At 53.3% G+C, this 873-nt stretch overlaps 1 protein-coding gene across 1 annotated transcript in view; it reads right to left on the reverse strand.

The window, feature by feature from the left end:
* The window catches only part of LOC119100362 (larval cuticle protein III/IV), a 17,833-nt gene continuing 16,960 nt past the window's right edge, over positions 1 to 873 (reverse strand). Inside the window, exon 3 of the mRNA XM_037223464.1 lies at positions 1 to 37. Within this exon, the coding sequence (XP_037079359.1) occupies positions 1 to 37 (37 nt within the window). The remainder of the gene's footprint in view (positions 38 to 873) is intronic.

Raw genomic sequence — 873 nt, forward strand, 5'->3', positions numbered from 1 at the left:
TCACACGCTACCGCCCAGCGACACATCTGCTCTGACGCTGGCGAGGATTCGGTGCCCAGGGCTCAACGGCCTGTCAGCCATGCTGGGACTTCACAGTTGCTCCCAGGACTCCATAACCACCACCCCTGGCCAGGCCATGGGAACATCGCCCCTGACCAGGTCATGGCTATCTGGGGCGCGTCCCCCACGCGGCTGCTAACGAGGATAAGTTGTGGCCTAACTCTTGAGATTCCGCGCCCCGTTCTGCTTCCCGGCCGGTAGAGATTAGCCCAACTCATTTGAACGTTTACTCATCAGGCTTAACCCCAAGCAGTAGCATCCGCTAAGATGCTGCCCTCGTCAGAAATTGCCTGGGTCTGCTGAGCAGACGACCTCAACAGCGTCTAGAGGTCGTCAGCCGTCGTATGGAGGGCTTACCGAAGCAAGCGCACACCGAATTCCGCGACACTGGTAAAGGCTGCCCTGGGTGGGCATTGCCCGGCGCCCCGTGCGCACGCGCATGATGGCGAAGGAATGCAGGATATTTTGTCACTCCTTGCCAGCGTCAACGGGAAGACATATCAGTGAAAGTCAAACGTGTATTCAATACATAAGACAACATATGTACAAATGTACAACGCACAGTCGTGGATGATTTGTGTGCCCTGAAAATTGAAGAAGGTCGTCTGGACGATTTCCCCATTTTTGAGCATTGCATAAAGTCGGCAGCTGATCGCGAGTTGGGCACTGCGGAAAGCAGATTTAGCACCTGTTTGCTCATAATATACGATGTCATCAGGGGGTTTCTGATATCATTTTAGAATGGACAGAAACTTTTTGGGCGGAGAAGTCAGAGAAAGTCTAGCTACAGAAGTTTTCAGCAGATAGTCTTCG

The sequence above is a fragment of the Pollicipes pollicipes genome, unplaced genomic scaffold, assembly GCF_011947565.3.
Source record: "Pollicipes pollicipes isolate AB1234 unplaced genomic scaffold, Ppol_2.1 Scaffold_4881;HRSCAF=5763_pilon_pilon_pilon, whole genome shotgun sequence".
Classification (NCBI taxonomy): Eukaryota; Metazoa; Arthropoda; class Thecostraca; order Pollicipedomorpha; family Pollicipedidae; genus Pollicipes; species Pollicipes pollicipes.